The sequence below is a fragment of the Ananas comosus genome, linkage group 4 (assembly GCF_001540865.1).
Source record: "Ananas comosus cultivar F153 linkage group 4, ASM154086v1, whole genome shotgun sequence".
Classification (NCBI taxonomy): domain Eukaryota; kingdom Viridiplantae; phylum Streptophyta; class Magnoliopsida; order Poales; family Bromeliaceae; genus Ananas; species Ananas comosus.
In genome coordinates this window covers 10797097-10815171 of record NC_033624.1, presented here as the reverse complement: position 1 = coordinate 10815171, position 18075 = coordinate 10797097, and the positions used below count along the sequence as shown (strand labels likewise).

At 39.1% G+C, this 18075-nt stretch overlaps 1 protein-coding gene across 1 annotated transcript; it reads right to left on the bottom strand.

Moving 5' to 3' along the window:
- On the bottom strand, positions 848 to 3412 carry LOC109709092 (E3 ubiquitin-protein ligase SGR9, amyloplastic). The gene is made up of 2 exons (XM_020231163.1): positions 2870 to 3412; positions 848 to 1614 (listed from the first exon to the last, which is right to left on the bottom strand). Exons 1-2 carry the CDS (start codon positions 3410 to 3412, stop codon positions 1237 to 1239), a joined length of 921 nt encoding a protein of 306 aa, XP_020086752.1. The 3' UTR covers positions 848 to 1236.

Below are 18075 nucleotides of genomic sequence, written 5' to 3'. Positions count from 1 at the left end.
AAGAAATTATTATATGCCTATGGTGTATATTAATATACCATACACCACAACTTATATTAAAGAATTGATTTTGAATACCAAAATTTAGTAAATAAATATATTTAATCTACAAAGTGTAATAATTATTTTAAAATATCTATTGAAGGTTTTAAGTATGTGGTGTATATACTTATATACACTCGATATAGAAAATGCTTAATAGAGTGCACTCTATAGTTCCAAGAGAGGAAAATTTTTTGCTTGCATATGGTATATACTAATATTTCATATACCGTAAAAATATATTAAATGATTGATAAAATATCTGATAATTAGTATTGAAAAATAAAATATGATATAGTATATATAATATAAAATATTTAAATAATTTATTGTATTATAAAAATTTATCTTTGATGTATGTTTTATAGTTGGTTTACGGTGCAATGAGTGGGTGCAAAATTTCTATTAGCTATGTGGCAAGCACTTCTTTTTTATTGTCATAACAGGAGACATGGCTTATTGAGAAATCTTTTTTGTGATGTCGCGTAACCGTCAAATTATATATCTTATAGATGGTGCCACTCGACACAGTTCAGATTATGTCCTTTTCTAAGGGCCCAAAAATGTTTCGAATCTCACATTACATCCTTATATAAGGGATCAAAAATAGTTCGAGTCTGAGAGTGAAAGATAGTAGAAACATGTTATCCGAGAAGCTCGGAATTTGGAGGTAGAAAATAGTTTTCCTCTTATCAAAGTGCCCGTTTGGTTTTGTTGTTGCGCTTGCTTTTGTGGCGCACAACCTGCACCGAATCGACAGCCGCATGCATATATACTACCGACTTCGTTTAATTTGCTAGAAATATAAACTAATTAAAGTTTGGAACTTGAAACCTTAAAATGCCAAGAGTATGCTAAATAATTAGGATTCGAACTTGGAACCTCAGATATCTACTATCAAGCCCTTTATCATTTGCACTAGAGACGGTCGGTCCTAATTTCCCTTATTAATTAATCACTTTTCTATATTAACAACCCTCATTATTAAAGCATCCCCCCACCAGCATCATTGTACCAATCCAAGCACCAATGAACAAAACAAGAAAAGCACCTCCCAGACACGTTACTTTCCACCCATACCTGACGGGTCCCTACCCGACCCGTTAGTGGGACCACCACCACACTGCTGGTGTGTTACGTCCCAGTTGATCCCGATCATGACCAGTGTGCTCGTTCTTTGTAACCTGATCACCATCATCCGCCCCTGCTGGCCCGGCCCGCGCCGCCGCAACTGGTTCCGTCGCCACCGCCGATCCTGACCACCGCCCTCCACAGCCGCCCGATCTCCGCAAACACGTCCTCCGTCGGCAGCTCGAAGCGGCAGCACGGGCACGTGTTCCGCTTCCGCAGCCACGCCAGCGCGCACCCCCAGTGGAACCGGTGGCCGCACGGCAGCTCGCACACTTGCCACCCCGCCGCCATCTCCTCCCTGCACACCGCGCACTCTCTGCTGCCGCCTCCGTCGCCCTCCTCGCAGCCGCTGTACTCCACCGACGGCAGCGCCACCACTGCCGCCACCGCGGCCCTCGCCCCTTCCCCCATCTTCCCCCCTCCGTTGCTGCTTCCGGCAACCTGTAAAATATAATATATTAAAATATCGCTCTCTGCGTAACACATTAAACTCCTTTTTTAAAAAAACTAAATATTTCACATTATATCAGAACGGAAGATCTTAAATTCACCTCCACATGCATGAACAAAAGTTTAGTACAAATAGTAATCATTCCTAAGTTGATTTATATAAACGTGCTCAAAATAGTGTTGAAGATGAACATAATGATCTCATGGTGAGAGTGATACTTATTAAATTTTTATTCAATCAAATTATGATCATAGCCTCATTTTATTTTTATTTTTTTAATTTAAAATCGACTCGATGGATAATATTAAATATAAAATGTGAAATTACCATTCTGTAGCACTTTATTAAGCTTTTGGGTAAATTGCACCAGGAGTCTCTAAACTATTGGCCAATTTTTTATTTTGATCCTCAAATTTTCTCGATCCATGATAATGGTCCCTAAATCTTCTTATTTATGCTTTATTATTAGAGGGTGAATTTTGCCTATGCATCTATGTACTATAATGGAGTTCTCTACGTTAAAAATAAAGCGTTAAATTAAAAGTATGGCATAGATGAAACGCTGATATATTCATTAATTTATAGATATATAAATAAATTCTGTGTAAATAGATAATAATTTTTACTCTAAAATAGGTATTAAAATAAAATAATATTAAGAGTTGGAGACTACAATAAAATCAAAATTAGAAGTTCAAGAACTAATTAAATAATTTACTCTTTTTAGTTTAGTAAAAATGTTGAGAACCTACCTAAATTATGGGTCTTTTTGAGCCGGCTACGTACCCAACATTTTAAAATTTTTATTTTATTTTTCAATCTTTCAATTTGTTTAATTTGAGTCATGATTAAAAACATTTTGACTTTAAAGATAAGCTAATTATTTATCTTAATAAAATTATAGCTAGCTGTGAGAATTGCTTATAGTATACAACTTAAATCTGTAAATATAAACTACATATTCAGATTTTGAAGTCAATATATTATTAATTAACTCGAATTAACCAAATCGAAAGTTAGACAGTAAAATTAGAATTTCGAAACATTGAGTAGGCGACTCAAAATGACTTTACCTCTTAAATTTTTTTTTCTTAGAAAAAAAAGTTGTTTTTGTTAAATAAAATAAAATAACCGTTATTCTCTAAAAATTTAAGTCATAGAAAGTAATGCCTCAATATAAAGTTTAAGTTTGTAGAGTACAACGGTTGTTTCATTTTATTTAATATAATATTGACATGCAACCACCTCAAGAAAGCGGGGGCACTTGGCGGCGAGGTCGACGTAGGGGCCAAGGACGGCCCAGGGGGTGTCGCCGAGGGCGGCGGGGCTGAGGGCGGAGGAGAGAGCGTGGGCGGCGACGGTGGAGCGCCAGTCGACGGGGTGAGGGTGGGGGCGGTGGGGGTGGTAGGAGTCGCACATGGCCATGAGGAGGAGCGCGGCGTCGAGGTCGAGGAGGCGGAGGCGGTGGGGGTGGGAGGAGGGGGAGGAGGTGGAGGAGGAGAGGAGGAGGCGGAGGGAGCGGAGGAGGAGGCGGGCGAGGAGGAGGGATTTGAGGGGGAGGGGGAGGGAGCGGAGGCGGGAGAGGGCGCGGGAGAAGTGGGCGGGGGAGAGGAGGAGGAGGGCCAGGCGGGAGCGGAGGAGGCGGAGGTCGGAAGCCAGGGAGGACGCGAGTGCCGAGAAGGAGGAGGGCGGCAGCGAGAGCAAGAAGGACATCAGCACGTCGGATGCGGACGACGACGACGACGACGACGAAGAAGAAGATGAAATGGAGGGAAAGGACTCGTTCATGGGGATTACTGCGGGAAAGGTACTTGGTAGGGGCAGTGGTGGTGGTGGTGGTGGTGGTGGTGGAGGAATGTGGAGTGGAGTGGAGTGAGGGTGGGGTTGGTTACATTTTCTAGTGAGAAATGATAGCTAGTTGTGTGCCCAAAAGTGTACCTAAATATTCTACTCATTTATTACAGTTTCTTTTTATCAAAGTATAAAATTAGGTAGGAATACTATTACTGTTATTAAGTCATTGGTCTAGCTTATTAGATTTTTTATCTTTAGATTAAGAAATATGCAGTTAAGGTGATAGTGGTTTTCTATATGATTTAATAGGTGGTCGGTAGAATAACATGATCGAAGGGGTGAAAGTAATCAAAGAGATAGTTCTAACGGTGAAAAACTAGATAGCATCAAGTGTTTTGTGCTATTATTGTAATCGGACTCCTAAAATATATACTTGTTTAGATTTTATTAAAGTAAATTAAAGATTTTATTAAATTTAACAGTATTAATGATTGTCAAAAGTGAAATAATTAACAACTAACTCCTAATAGAGTATTTAAATCTAACAAAGTCTTTAACAAAAAGTAAATTTTTTTTATGAGAAATAGATACCATGCTACCGCTTCATTCATTTAGATAATGAACTTAGCTTCATGGTGAGGCAATTAGGCCTTGAAGAAACCCAAAAAAGAGAAAAGGAAGGGATAAATGGAAAAGAATATAAACTCCCTTAGGGGAGCGCGGAAAAGACGACAAAAAAAGACACCCCGCTGGAGGCCCTCAGGGGTAGGTACTACTCTGCACCAATTTGTCAGATCTCGAGCATTCCAAATGTCTTGTAACATTTGTTGTTGTAAGTGTTTCAACTTTTGGAAGATATGCCTATTTCGTTCGAGCCAGATAACTCACCAGATGCAGGCAATAGTCGCGAGCTCTTTCTTTCGAAAAGTGCTTCCTCTAAGTCGACTAGTCACCCAGAGAGTGTAGGCTGTAGTGTAGCAGTTGGTTCCCTTCCTATTGGTCATCAAACACCCCAATAGGTTCCTAGTAACTTCACAAGTGGCAAAAAGATGATCAATCGTCTCCTCCATGTCTAAGCAAAGTACACAATTTTGCTCTCTAGACCAACCCCTTTTTCGTAGATTGTTCATCGTAAGTACCTTACGTTTTAGTACTAGTCAAGCAAAAATTTTAACTTTCAGTGGGATGCGGATTTTTCATAGCTGTGTGTAGCCACTAACTCTCTATACCAACCCCTTTTTCGTAGATTGTTCATCGTAAGTACCTTACGTTTTAGTACTAGTCAAGCAAAAATTTTAACTTTCAGTGGGATGCAGATTTTTCATAACTGTGTGTAGCCACTAACCTTGACAACCCCCGTCTTGTAGGAAGTTGTAAAATGATTTGACAAAAAACATTTCCGACTGGATCCATCTCCATTTAACCACATCCTTTTTGTTGTTCAGTTTGAGGTTAGATAGTCTGTCTTTCAATTTTTATACCGACTGTCTATCAAGTGCGGTCTCTGGAGTGAAATCCGCCAAGATAACATCCCACTTCCACCCAGTCCCGTCAAAGCAGTCACTCACTTTGCAGCTAATGCAAGCTACGTTCCAATATTAAGAAGTATTGAGATGGAATGTTTTAGAAATATCGAGTTCTTAGTGCTTATAAATTTGAGCGCCTGAATTAAGCTTTTTGACCATTAATTTAGAAGTCAATAATAATAGCTAAAATAGAGTCTTGTTTCATATGATTTGTGGATCAAAAGAGAGTTTTCTGAGTCTAAAAACTAACAGTACTAAAGCCTTCATGCTTCTAAAAATATTCTAGCTTAACTCACTTGCATAACTCATTTATGAGACTAGGACTTAGTGAGATTTGAACCGGAGACTTTTTCATCTCATAAGTTACAAAAGAAAAGTTCATCCTTATTCAGTAAAAATGATTCGCTTATGTTCACTGAAAATATAGTTAAATAAGTTTTACTTTTTATTAATAGTTAGGAACTAAAGTATAATATATATACAAATTTAGAAATTAAATCGTATAAATTGAAAGCAATTTTTAATTCGCGATTAGGAACTAAACTTATAATATACCAGAAAAAATCTAGGTATTAATATATTTAAATTGAAAGCGTGATGAGTGAAAGAGAGAGAAAGAGAGAGGTAGTATGCTTTTTAAAAGCATAAAAAGATTGATATATGATTTTGCTTTTTCAGTCACCATAAAATAATATAGAAATTAAGTAGTATTAACAGGAATCACTTGTCTTCGAAGGCAACGTGTGCAGATATTTTGTGCAGGTTTCACACCATCTAACAATAACAATCGGAAAATGCTTTGCCCATATGCATTTTATATTATATATTTTATACATACATATGCTGACGTGTGACACGCTCTTAGTATTTCTTTCTTACCACTATAATTATTATTTAAATTATACTCATAAATTAAGTTTTTGCTCTCTGTCACTCAATTAAAATAGTTCATATCATCAAATGAGTAAAATGATGTAAATAACATGTTAAAGTATTTTATAAATAGAAAAAGTGCTTATTTCAGAAATTTTTGCCTACAGATCGTATAATATCAAAATGGCTACTGGAACATTTGGCTAGCTAGTATTCTCTTATTAGGGTTAGGTGACTCCAGTCTCAATTAAGCCCTACTTTGAGCAGAATAGATGCATTGCATAGAAACCTACTATCCGGGCAGATCTGAAAGCAGGAGTAAATGTTAAGCACATTGATCTACACTGTCATTAATTTTTACCTTCTGTTTTCCCAAGCAAAAATAAATAACTAAAAGTACCATCAAAACCAGTGTGTGTTAAACACTTTTTATGTGCCGTCAAAACAAGTCTATATATGTTATGCATTTTTTATGATTTGAAATGAATTGAAGACGACTGGTTAAACTTTATAAGAAATTAAGATTGTATCTTCTGTCATAATTTCGATTTCTACATCAGGATTGTAGACGGCGATTCTTTCTTATGATTCGTCCTCGTTCACGATCTGCAAAATTAAAAGAGCGGGACGTTTCGTGTCTGTTCTCTTATCCCTGGAGATGGAGCCGTCACAAAAATTATGATTTGGGTTAAACCGGAACTCCCGTATGTTATATATTTATATATAACTTAATGTAAAAATGTTAAATCACGTACATCCATCAAATACGTGTTCAGATACATGCCAACCGTTATATCTACCATATCTTTATAAATCATTTTGAATAGATCAATTGTATCTTTAGGCAGTGCTTGGTTCGGGAACAAGAGGGGAACAAGCCCTTATTCCCCTCTTTGTTTCTGAACACTGAAGGAACAACCTAATTTTCATGTAAATTATTTTAAATTTATTAATTAAATTTACTAAAAATAAATTTATTAAATTATTTTTAAGTAATATTTGATGTTAATTAATTAGATAAAATAATTTTAGTTTAAAATTATAACTCTTATTTCTTTTGTTCCAATTTAATCATCAAAACACTATTACTTTATTTCTAGGAACAACCAATTTTATCCAAACGTAAAATTGGTCTTGTTCCTACTTATACCTGAACTTGTATCTATTCTGAGAATAAGCAGTTCTTACTTATATCCGAACAAAACGCAGTATTTATAGATCACCTTGAATAAATCACGTAGGCCACATCCAATATTCTCTCACTTATCCTAGTGATATATTCATTATCATATAAATGATACAAAACTTTATTACGTACCAACTAAATTATACAATTAAAAATCTCTCAATAGACTAAGGAATCACAATATTTTAATTATAGCGATTATGTCCCAAAAGATGAACACTTTCTTTCATATATTAAAAACACGTATTTCTTAGTCTATTGAGAGATTTTTAATTGTATAATTTAGTTGGTACGTAATAAAGTTTTGTCCCAAAAGATGAACACTTTCTTTCATATATTAAAAACACGTATTTCTTAATCAAATATCTTTATAAGTTACAACTGTATAAATTTATTATAAGTTCAACTCAGAGTCCCATTTTAGTGCATAATAATACTTTAATGCTCAAAAAATAATTTTATGCGCATATGTGCAAAAACTAAAATGTGTTCTTACTCAAATAAGAATAGTCATTAAAGTCTTTATACAAAAAAAAAAAAAAAAAAAAAAAAANAATGAATCTTAATTGGCCTTGTGATGGAATCGATAACTCTTAAATCTTAGATAAGATTTCTTAGTCATAAAGATTGTGACAAAGCCTCATAGTAAACGATGAACTCTACCTCCATAGCAGATGGAGCAACTATATCCTGCTTGACGTTCCTTTAATATATAGCATTTTGAGTAAGGAAGAAAATATATTATGATGTAGACTTTCTGGAATCCACACATTCAACAAAATTAGAGTGCGGATATCCAACAATCTCAAGATTGTCAGAATACCTGTAGGTGAGCATATTGTCATTTATTTCTTGTAAGTATCCACGACTTTCTTTGCAGCTTTCTAATAATTAAGATCAGGGTTGCTTTAATATCTACCTAGCATTCCCACTACATAAGCTATATATTAGGTCTGGTACAGACCTGCGCATATATTAAGCTCCCTACTGCAGAGATATAGGGTATACTCTTCCATTCTAAATCATTCTACGGGCACTATTGCTGATTAAACTTGTCACCTTTTATAATAGGTGTAGCTGTAGGTGTACAGTTTGTCATATTAAACCTTTATAAAACTCTTTCAATATAGGCTTTCTGAGATGTACCCAAAATTTTTTGAGATCTATTTATATGAATCTTTATACCGATGATATAAGAAGTTTCATCCATATCTTTCATCTTAAATGTCACACCCCAATAATCACACATCGGATAGGAATAGTGATGTGATTAGATATATAAGAGACTTAGACACTCGTAATAATAACTGTGCTTAAGCATTTTGGGCCAGTGGTTGGGCCCAACGAGTTATTATTGCTAACGGGTCGGGTTGTTACATTTGGTATCAGAGCCAATCACCAGTCGGAAATGTGTGGCGTGTCTCGTCTGAGCCAAAATCAGAAAGACAAGGTGATAGGCTATATCGAAATTTGTATGACATGATGACCGACTATGCTAGGGTCTGGATGACAAGGCTAGCGAGACGAGTCTCACATCGCCTGGTGATCTTGGGCTGTGTGTGTGATTGGACTGACGAGAACGTCTGGGCCTTAACGGGGGAGTCTGTCACACCCGAATAATCCCACATCGGATAGGAATGGGGATGTGATTGGGTATATAAGAGACTTAGACACTAATAATAATAATTGGACTTAAGCATTTTAGGCCAATGGTTGGGCATAACAAGTTATTATTACTAGTAGGCTAGGTCGTTACATCAAAGTTCTTAAAAAGAAATTCTTTGATCTCTTTAAACAAACTTAAGTCACTACTTACAAGCAGAATGTTATCAACATACAAAACTAAGAAAATATACTTACTCCCATTAATCTTAAAGTATATGCACTGGTCCACAATATTTTCATAACCACAATGTTTTCTATGAAACTGAATATAGTAATTACATTATGTAACTTGATATACCACTGACAAGAGGCTTGTTTGAGTCCGTATATCATTTTCTTTAGTCTGCAAATAAAGTGATTATTCTCATATGTGCTAAAATCTTTGGGCTACTGTACTTTTATTAAACTTAGTGTGGTACAATCACACAAATATTGAGAAAGTAACATAAGAATCACATTATTACTGAGAATGTAAAATAATAAGCGCGCTACATACGTCGGCGATTAGGTCGGCACCGTTCCTCTTTCGTCCCTAGAGCGGTTGGAGGAAGTACAGGCTCCTAGTTCGCTTGCCCTTTCCCGGCGTGCACTTTTTACGCCACTCATGGGGAACTCTAGGTGGACTCCGTAATTTTTGGCAAGCCTATCCTTTTTAGATTTCGACGATCTCAGCACCAAATGTTGCACTGTTTTCATCGTTGTTACACAATTTACAGACAGCTTGTTTGCAGTAATACCTTCATATAAGCACCAAATATTGAGAAAATTTTGCACTGCTTACGGACTTGTTATACTATTTAGGAAAGAATTGTCACGCTCCGGATTACCACGTACGTTTTCCCGGGCACGCTAACAGACCCACCATATACATAGAAATTTTTTGTGTATACAAAGTGATAGCTGTACCTGTAACAAATCATAGCTATAACCAGAAGTATAGAACTTCTAAAACTGACACATATATATAAAAACATACTAAACCCACTGTACATACAATATTCAAAACACAATTAACCTCGCTTCTGAGAGTACAATCAAACATAACAGTATGTATAAGGTAACAACCCAAAACTACCTCTGAAGGGATACTCCTCTAGCACAATGATCAGGGAAGGTAGGGATCTAGCTCATGATTCCCTTACCACGGTCAAAATCAACAGCAGCAGCAGCAGCAGACGGCTTTGCAAAAAGGTAGCAACAACTAGATGTGAGAACTACTGCAAAACAGAGTAGTCCTCAGTGGGTACCGTCACCGACCCCAACGGACTACACACTAAGTCTACAGTAAAAGTATGCAAAGAATAGTAAAGTAAGCTGGAAGAAACTCTAAAGCTACATGCCACTAAACTACCGCTATCCAAACCCTGCTCTCTGTAGCCATAGAAATGCATCACTAGCTACACACTGACCCAATCTCAACGGACCGCCAACTGGCGAGTCCAGTCTGTATCCAAGCTACACCACACACCACCCACGGGGGTGGCCGGTTCAAGAACACTTCCAAACAAGACTGCTGCGACATCAACGCAAGAAAAGCCTTACTCCGGAGCGGCACTTGTGGGAGCAACCAAACCGAGTATGAAAACGTGTCTCTATCGAGCTCAATCAAGCTCACACAAGCTATAGTCAATGCAAATTGGTCAAACTGGTCTAACAACCAAGGCTCACGTGCTCTCGGCATAATTTGATACAAGATGTAAACATCTGAGTCCACCATCCGCCCCGACGGCACCCGATAGTACAAAACAGTTCAAACTCTACTGTAAAACAAGCTCGGCTCCTCAGCACGAGCGTAATCTCACCCTACACTAATCTAAGTATCCACGACGCACTAACAGTAGTGATACAACAAAGAGATCAGCTCCTGAAGCTAAATCTATTAATATTTTGAAAGTGACAGTGTAGGTTTAATTCGTTTTCTCCTAAATCAAGTCCCAGTTCAGCACATATAATTTATCTAAAATTCTTAGATTATGCTCCAAATTCAAATTTCATATATGCCGGTAAATTCATGAATTTGAGCTACTAAACATGATGATCGACCAAGAAAATACATGCTGACATTGCTACGACTTAGAAGGAATTCTGACGATTTCGATAAATATTAACCCACCTCAAATGCTCGTCCAACACCGGCTAAGTGTCGATAGGCGAAACCCCGCACTAGCTCGACCTCCAACAGAAATCCCCCGAGGTGCACGAGCAATCCTCCAAAGACAAGGTGAACGAAACTGAGTTCATTCCACAAATTCACAAAGAAAAGACAAGAGAGCTAGAGAGAGAGAAGGCGGAGAAGCTACCTGTTTCTCTAAGATTTTAACACAAGTGAGAAAGTAACAGGGATCGGTTGGGATTTATCGCCGACAAAAATAACCAAAAGACCCCTTACCAACTCAATTTGCTACCTGCAGTATAGGTATTCAACTTGGGTACCAGTACTCGGCACTCAGCCAGCAAACACGCACGCTGGGTACCAGTACTAGCCCAATGCAGTACCAGTATTCAATCCCGGTACTGGTATATATACTCACCAACAAGTACCGGTACTCAACACAAAGATACACAAACCCGAGAAAACACCTTCGTGTAACCCTCTAGGGTACCGGTACACCTCTCAGGTACTGGTACACAATACTCAAAATCCTATTTTTGCGGATTTTAATGTCCGAACTCCAACTCTCACAGCTCCGAGTCCATTTTCGCGTCTATTTCGCACCAAAACGACTCCGGCTTGTCCTGACACTCTACAGAAGTGTCGACAAGCCACTGATGTTGCCGTCAGTCCGACCACTAACACTACAACAAAAACGGTCTATAGCGATACTTTTAAATGTAGGTACATTTCAAAAAAGTACTGCTAGCTAAAATTACCGACACTTTTAAAAAGTGTTGTTATATGTGGGGTCGCTAGGTATATAGTGACAGTTAAAGAGTGTCGCTATAACCTAAAAGAGTGCTGCTAATTTACCAACACTTATTTAAGCATTTAGCAACCGCCAAAACTCTATCTCATTGGCTGCGGTGGCGGAGGAGGACGACAGGAAAGGCTCTTCGTCTAGAATTTCAGTGGATTGAGTGAAGAGAGAAAAAAAGATGGTAATTAATTTTTCTTTTTTTTTTCTTTTCTGTTTATAATCGGGCCAAATGGACTGGGTGTGGTGGCTTGAGTAGAGTAATCTTTTATTTTTGGTTGGATTGGGCTTTATATTTAGGCATTAGTAGATGTTTTTTTAAGTTTTACGATAAATGGGACACTTACTCAAAAGTGTCCCAAACATATGTCCCTATAACCTAATTCTGTTGTAGTGTAACCCCAGAGCCACTACAAGAATGTAGCATTATTTTCATTATAGTAGAACCATTTTCGAAATTATTTGCACTATTATTTTCATGTTAGCACCTAATACAGAGAAAAGTTTGGATTGCTTAGGAAATTGTTACACTATTTAGCGAAGAATGTTGCATTGTTTTGGTGATCGATACGCCATTTACAGACTTGTTTTTACTATTAACTTCATGAAATCACCATTTAGGGAGAAAAATTTATGTTGGTTATGAACTCGTTACAGCATTAATGTTAGGCAAATATTACATCATTAATGTTAATATTACACCTAAGTTAAGAATTTTTTTTCTCTGGTTATAGACTCGTTGCACCATTTTTTTAAACTATTGTACTATTTAAGAATATGTTACACAACTTAGAGCTTTTTTCTGCACTACTACCTTCGCGGTAGCACAACATACAGAAAATAATATGCTCTTTTCTAGACATGGTTAAAAATATTGTACTAATTAGGTGAATATTACACCATGGCACCCCCTCTTCCCTTCTCCCTCCTCTCTCCTCCACTTGCAGACTCTAAAGCCATGTCCCTCGGCCACGCTTCTTTCACTTCTCCTCTCCAAACGAGTGCTGGAATAAACTCCCCTACGCTTCTTATGGTTTGGGAAGAAGACTGCCTGACTGCCTTCCGAGAGAGTGGGATGTCGCCCTGGTGAGAGAGAAGATTGAATGCCAGCATCGCACTGTTAAATGCGGAGGTTGCACTGTTAGAAGGGTTGTTGCACCATTTTTCTTTGCGTTGCACTACTATATATTCCTATTGCTGGCCGCGTAGTTTTTGTCATGTAGCTTCAACAAATTTAATTTCTTAAAGCCGAACAGTAAATACCGGGGCTAGCAAATAACGGGGCCGATTTGGTTTGGATTCCGATGAGAGCGAGGTTGCGTAAAACGTAAGGGGCGCATTTAATGCAAGTTAGAATCGTATGTTAGAGTATACATATCTCAGGGAATACGCGAGAGGCGGATGTAGACAATGAGCATTTTAGTCAGGTGGCTGAAAATTCGATCCGAATCTACAAAGTCGAAAAAGATGGTCCACTTTTACAAAAGCATAAAACTAGTGAATTTTTTATGCAAATTGGACTAGTTTGATTTATTCCTTGAAGTTAGAAGTTTAATTGATTTCACCTACGTGTACGAGATGATCCATCTTATTTCTGAAATTTGACTAGAACGTCGATTGTGGTATCCCCTCTGGCTAGATGTTTGATCACCATCTACCGAACACTATACTTTTTTTGAATAGTTAAAAAGATATACATAATAAAGTATTCACGTACGTATCTAAAAATTAAGAGCATGAAGCGCAAGAGACATCCTTCTCATTCCATGGCACAAGAAGGATATATAACTGAACATGGGGCCAATAATTAATTAACACATGATCTAGTTGCTTCTTATCTTAGAAGAAGATATATTATTGGGCGTTGGAAAGTGTGGAGAGGGTGGGGGGAGGTGCGTCCAGTTCATACTTGGGCGTCGTGTTGCAGCACAAGCATACTGTACTCGATCAAACACTATGCTGGCTTGCTCTTCGATCGTCGTTTTCTCCTTTGTTTCTCCCCATGCATGTATGTGCGCGCACATGCCCATGTCCCTACCCAAGAGTGTGCATTGACATTTGATGTGCATGGCAATAGATGCGCTCACCTCCACGTCAACTTATCCACATATTCCGCAACTAATATCTATGCTATATATATAAAAAAAAAACAAAAAAACAAAAAACAAAATAGAAGTTTTTTTAGGCCAATTTGCAGTTTTGGTCTTCAAATTACAAAGGGTATGATATTTTAGTTCTCAAAATTTTAAAATTATTGAATTTCACTGTGCACAAATTTTGTACTTGCATGTACATATCACATTGCAGAAAAACTACTTTTCGTTTTTTTTTTAGAGAGAGAAAGATAGTATGTTATCCCTTTTGGTTATTTCTTTTAGAAATAAATTTAACTTAAAATGTGAATCAACTAAGATTCGAATTTGAAATTTCGAATACTAACCACCAAGTATTTTGCCACTTGCGCTAGAGACTATCGATAGTATATATAGAGTCCGGCTGGGATACTATCGATAGCACGAAACATTTAGTGCTATCAAGTTTTCTGCCGTTAGATTTACCTCTTTTATCATTTTCATCCGTTCGATTATACTATTTAACCGACCACCCACTCAACCCTAGAGGGCCCATATCATCCCAATCGCATATCTTTTAATCCAAGGGCAGAAAACTTAATAGCACCTAGTCATTGGTGCTATTAATAGTATTCCAGCCTAGTTATATATATATATATATATATATACTTATATATATATATGGCCATTTTGTAATAAAAATTACATTTTTGAGGCTTTGCAAACCGGGCCACCTTTATTCGTTTTGCCAAATTCGGGCGTCCGCTTTTCACAGCACTTGATGCAAAATCCTTATTACGTGTTTCTTTTTCTTTTTCTCTCTTCTGTCTTCGTTCTCGTTCGTTCTTTTTTTTTTTCGCCGGAAAAAAAAAAGCCGACTGCCGGGACGCAGGCGGGCCTCTTCTTTTCTTCTTCTTCCTACAGGAGCAAATTTTTTTTCTCTTTTTTTTTTCTTCGTTTTATTCACTCCTTGTGGAGCTTTTTTTTTTTTCCTCCTCTCTTCTTCTTCTTCTGTTTTCTTCCTGTAAGAGCACGGGGCCGACGGCGACTATGCGGCCTCGCGCCGGAGCCCGCACGCCTCGAACCCGAGCCCCTCAAGCCGGGGAAGCTCTATTCTCTCGTCGACCTCCCCCGCGCGAACTCGAGCCGACCACCCGCCGAGGCGCAACCGGCAGCCGGCGCCTCGCGGTTCCTCTAGTGCCGAGGAGCCGCCGCGTCGCGGACTACGAGCCGACGCTCGACCGCGACGCCCTGCCCTCAAGGCCGGGACACCTCTATTCGCCGCCCATGCCGCGCGCGACCCGAGCCGCGACCACCGCCGCGCGATTTCACCATTACACATTAATGGTGTGTCGTATGGGTTTGTATTAAACATTGAATCGTGTAATTTCACCATTAATGGTGTAAATGGGCACCATTCACCATTACGAAGAAACCGCAGCAGCCGGACAGCCGACGCCTGCGCGCGAGACCGCCAGAGTCGACAGTGCCGCCTCTCTGCCCCTAGCGATGGGCGACGGCGACGGGAGAGGGAGGCGTTGCGTGCACCGGCCGCACTCTGCAGCTCGGCGACCCCGACCTCCCCCGCCTCGCTCGACCCGATGCCCGCAGGCCGCGTGCGCTGCACGCCTCGTGCGTGCCGCGGCGGCCCGAGCTCCGCCGGCCAGAGCTCGGTGGCTCGGGGGCGCCGTAGCGCGCAGACTTCTGCCGCCGCTGCTACCGCGCGCGCCGAACGAGTGGCGCGGCTGGGCTCGCGGCGGGCGCGTGGGCGCAGGCGTCGGCGCGGTCAGCGTATACTATAAAGATAAAATTGAAAAAGAACTGTAAAAAATGCTATCAGCATTTGCTCATTAATATAATTGTTAACATTGCATCGCTATAGTTTGATGAAATGCAAGATGCATAATTAACTTCTCCTGTTTAATATGCACTAACCAAAATTGCTGGCTAGTTGAGGGATCAAAAAAAAAAAGTTAACATACGGGAATTGATTACTCTGATCAATTAAGTTCCTTCACTAATAGTGCTTCGAGAAAACATCCTTACAGCTTCCAACAACCATGTGATCGATTTTGTGTTCATCGATTCGCCGCTGCCAACTGCCGCCCACGCCGCAGCCGCCACGGCTCGTCGCATGCCGCTGGGCACAGCGAGCGGCGGCGAAGCTCGCTGCCGCGCGACGGCGCCCCGAGCCGAGCTTGCGCGGAGCTGGGGGCGCCGCGGCACGACGGCGGCCGCTGCACACGGCGGCCTGCGGGCGTCGGGGTCGAGCGGAGGCGCGGGGAGGTCGGGGGTCGGCGAGCTCGAGTCGGCCGGTGCACGCCAACGCCTCCCTCTCGTCGCCGTCGCCGCGAGGAGGCGCACGTCAAACCGGCGGTCTCGCGACGGCATCGCGTGTCCCGGCTGGCGGTTCTTCCTAATGGTGTAATGGCACCATTACACATTAATGGTTTTAATGGTGAAATCTGCGGCGGGTGGTGGGCTCAGGGGTCGCGCGGGGGAGGAAATAGAGCTCTCCCGGCTTGAGCAGGGTGTCGGGTCGAGCGGTCGGGCTCGTAGTCGACGCGCGGCTTCCTCGGCAACTAGTAGGAACGAGCGGCGGCCGGCGCCGACGCCGGTTGCGCCCTCGTTGGCTGTGGTCGGGCTCGGGTGTCGGCGGCGGGTGGGTCGACGAGGAAGTAGAGCTTCCCCGGCTTGAGCGGGTGGCGTCGGGAGTCGAGCGGTCGGCTCCGTGGCGAGGCCGGAAGTCGCCGTGCGCGGCCCTGTGCTCTTACAGGAGAAAAAGAAGAGTAAGAGAAAAGAAAAAAGTTGGGAAAAAAAAAAAAAAAAAATACTCCAGCAGGCAGGAAGGAAGAGAAGAATAAAAAAAAAGAGAAAAACAAATTGCTCCTGCAGGAAGAAGAAGAAGAGAAGAGCCGCCTGGCGGTGCTGCGCCTGTCGCTATTTTTTTTTTCGGCAAAAAAAAAAAGAACGCAAGAGAACGAAGAGGAGAGAGAAAGAGGAAAGAGAAAAGTAATAAGGGTTTTTTTGGTCACTTTGCTGAAAAAGCGGACCGATTTGCACAAAACGAAAAAGGTGGCCCGGTTTTACAAAGCCAAATAAGTGTATTTTTTATGCAAATTGGCCTATATATATATATAATATATATATATATATATAATATATATATATATATATTATATATATATATTATATATATATATTATATATATATATATCACTACATTTTACAATATAGAAAATACCGACACTTCAAAAAGCGTCGTCATATAATATCAATAATTTATTAAATGATGATAAATTTTACCTATTATTTTTAATTTTTCGACGCTTTAAAGCGTCAGAATTTCAAAAATCCTGACACTTTTAAAGTATCAAAATATATTTTTATCGACGCTTGCTATAAGCGTCGTATATGCCGTGGCCGACTCTTTATTTGCTAACGCTTTGATCGACACTTTCAAAAGTGACGTTGGAATATAATTGAGACGCTTGTTAAACACTTAATATCGTAAATTATAAAAATTACGTTCATTAAATATAACATTTTTTGCTAGTTATAATATATATATTATATATATATATATATATATATATATTATATATATATATATAGTATATTATATAATAAAATTAAGTTTCTATGCTTTTAAATGTACGTACCAGTTATTGATGCTTATAGATTTTTAACATTGGATTAAGGAATATGCGTTAGAGCATGATTGGTACCCCCTTAGGGTTGAGTGGATAGTTGGTTGAATAGTATAATCTAACGGTTGAAAATGATCAAAAACGTAGATCTAACAGTAAAAAACTTACAAATACCAAGTGCTTTGTGCTTTTACAAGCACCATAGCCTGACTATATATATATATATATATATATATATAGAGAGAGAGAGAGAGAGAGAGAGAGAGAGAGAGAGAGAGTTGCTAGGCTACTATCTGTGATAAACTGCTCAATTTACTAATAATTTATTTTTGATGATAAAGCTTCCAAATTGATGATCGGTACCGTCGAACATTATCTAAACCATTTAAACCAAATTCTATAATTTTTCAATATCTCTAACTGAACGATCAAAGGGTCATAAAAATTTATAATTTTGACGACGAATACGATGCATCTACTTGTTTAATGGTATAAGAGATCATTTGAATTTTTGTTTAAAAGCACTTTACAATATTTAAAACAAGATCTAGACTTTAGATCTTAAATACAAAAAATTATATAGTTACTCTTTGAAGAATATTTATATTCAGTCATTCATATTTTGCCTACTTGATGGATAAGAGAACAATATCAAAAAAATATAAAATTTAATTTCAGATAGTTTAAAAGGTACAGATCATATTCAACAGTATTGATCGAAGACTTGAAAGCTCTATCATCAAAAGTAAATTGATAGTAAACTGAGTCATTT